This window comes from Dendrobium catenatum, unplaced genomic scaffold, assembly GCF_001605985.2.
Source record: "Dendrobium catenatum unplaced genomic scaffold, ASM160598v2 fragScaff_scaffold_71, whole genome shotgun sequence".
Lineage (NCBI taxonomy): Eukaryota > Viridiplantae > Streptophyta > Magnoliopsida > Asparagales > Orchidaceae > Dendrobium > Dendrobium catenatum.
In genome coordinates this window covers 2,082,893-2,085,346 of record NW_021318533.1, presented here as the reverse complement: position 1 = coordinate 2,085,346, position 2,454 = coordinate 2,082,893, and the positions used below count along the sequence as shown (strand labels likewise).

General features: G+C 35.0%; 1 protein-coding gene across 1 annotated transcript in view; it reads left to right on the top strand.

The window, feature by feature from the left end:
• Nucleotides 1–515: 515 nt before the first annotated feature.
• The window catches only part of LOC110094138 (zinc finger MYM-type protein 1-like), a 3,455-nt gene continuing 1,516 nt past the window's right edge, over nucleotides 516–2,454 (top strand). The window contains exon 1 of the mRNA XM_020819294.2: nucleotides 516–2,162. Coding sequence (XP_020674953.2) covers nucleotides 516–2,162 — 1,647 coding nt within the window. The remainder of the gene's footprint in view (nucleotides 2,163–2,454) is intronic.

Genomic DNA, 2,454 nt, shown 5'->3' with positions numbered 1-2,454 from the left:
CCTTTTAGTATTTTTCTGTAACTCCATTGATATATTTTTCAGTATTTTTCTGCTCTCTTTTCCTTTTTTCTGTACAAGGCTCCGATGTAACTCCTTTTAACTAGTTAATTTCCTTTTAGATATCATATATAGTTAATTAGTTATTATAAACAGATTCAGAATTTCAACGAGTTTTGGCAAGCATAAGATGGCTTCCGAATGGGACCATGAGTTAATTTAATTTTTTTTTAACCTCCATAGTGTTGTTATGCCCATAAGAGATCAGCTCAAAAGCATCAATAATGTATGCTATTGATGTGTTGCTCAATAAAATTTTGAGAATTTTTTGGACGAGACTTGCCATGCTTGAAGCATTTCCATTGCACTTGTCTTAAGAGGTTTCCATCACGGGATGATCCTGTACTTATATTATATATTCAAATTACTGATTTTCTTATCATTCATTTTTATAATAATGTATACTTAATTAATTAATTTTTCAATTTGATCCTGAATACATTTATATGACTTAATAGATGGAACGTTATTTAAAGAGGAAAGAACGTGTAGAGGTTGACTTAGATGATCTCCCGGCTGATCCCGGACTCCGACCTTCAATATGGAGTTATGATATGAATGATAGGGACAAAATTCGAAGAACTTATCTTTTAAAGGGACCCCATCAACCGAGAAGTCATCAATTCCCCCAAACATTAATAGGGAATAGTGCTCGCCGGTTTAACCCTAAATGGTTTGAAGAATATGCTGATTGGTTAGAGTACAGCATACAAAAAGATGCTATTTTTTGCCTTTACTGCTATCTATTCAAGCCCCAAGAACAAATTAGGAAAGGCCAAGCTGGTGGTGACTCATTTGTTGGGGAAGGATTCAGAAATTGGAAGAAGAAAGAAAAACTACTTATTCATGTCGGAGAGCATAGTAGTGAGCATAACAAGGCAAGACAAAAATGTGAAGATTTGTTGAAGAGTCACGAACACAAACTCCCAGTATTATGGTTAAGCAAAGAGGAAAAGAATAAAAAAGATTATAGGATCATGTTAACTGCTGCAGTAGATTGTGTTCGATTTTTATTACATCAAGGATTATCATTTCGTGGGCATGATGAGTCATCCGGATCAACGAATCGAGGGAATTATTTAGAGCTTCTTGATTTCCTTGCAAATCATAATGATGAAATTAAGAAAGTTTTATCCATACATTCAAGCTCAAATTTGAAGTTAACTTCACCGAAGGTTCAGAAAGAAATTTGTTCAGCTGCACCTGCAGAAACTTTGATATCAATCATGAAAGACATTGGTGACTCTTACTATGCCATTTTGGTTGATGAATCTCGGGATGTTTCAACGAAGGAACAACTAGCTGTTGCAGTGAGATATGTGGATAATTTAGGGCAAGTTGTTGAAAGGTTTATAGGCATTAAACATGTCGCATCGACTAATGCAGTTTCCTTAAAAGCAGCTATAGAAGATATATTTGCTAAACACTCATTGAGCATACATAGAATTCGAGGTCAAGGATATGACGGAGCATCTAATATGCGTGGGGAGTTTCATGGTTTGAAGGCCTTAATACTTAATGATAACCCTCATGCATTCTATGTTCACTGCTTTGCTCATCAGCTTCAACTGTGCTTAGTTGCTGTAGCTAAAAACCATTGGCATGCAAAGCATCTTTTTGAGATCACTTTAAGAATTGTCAATACTGTTGGAGCTTCATGTAAGAGGAGTGATGCTCTTAGAGCAATTCAGCATGATAAAATATTGTTTCATTTGTCTAAAGGGGAGTTGAGCAGTGGTAGAGGATTGAACCAAGAGACAAGCTTACAACGAGCTGGTGACACCCGTTGGGGTTCACATTTTCATACATTAATTAGCTTGAAAAAAATGTATGCGTCAGTAATTGAAGTTCTTGAAATTATCAAAGAAGATGGGGTACATGATCAACATGCTGTTGAAGCTGGTGTTTTGATAGATGCCATGGAATCTTTCGATTTTATCCTTGCTATGCATTTAATGATTGATATTTTAGGTGTCACCAATGAGTTATCACAGGCCTTGCAGAGAAAAGATCAGGATATAGTGAATGCAATGAAGTTAGTACAAATCTCTAAACAACAATTACAAATGATGAGAGATAATGGATGGAATTCCTTATTGGAAGAAGTATCTCGTTTTTGTAATGTTTTTGAAGTTGATGTTCCTATTATGAGTTCTACTTTCAAATCCCGTCGACGATCAACACGCAGAAATGATGATGTTTCAAATTTACATCATTATTGTGTGGAATTCTTTTACTCAATTATTGATATGCAACTTCAAGAGCTGAATAATAGATTCTCTGAAGCTAGTACTGAATTGCTTCTTTGCATATCATGTCTAAATCCAAGTGACTCATTCTCTGCTTATAATAAAGAGAAATTAATTCGACTTGCAGAACTATATTCAGCTGATTTTT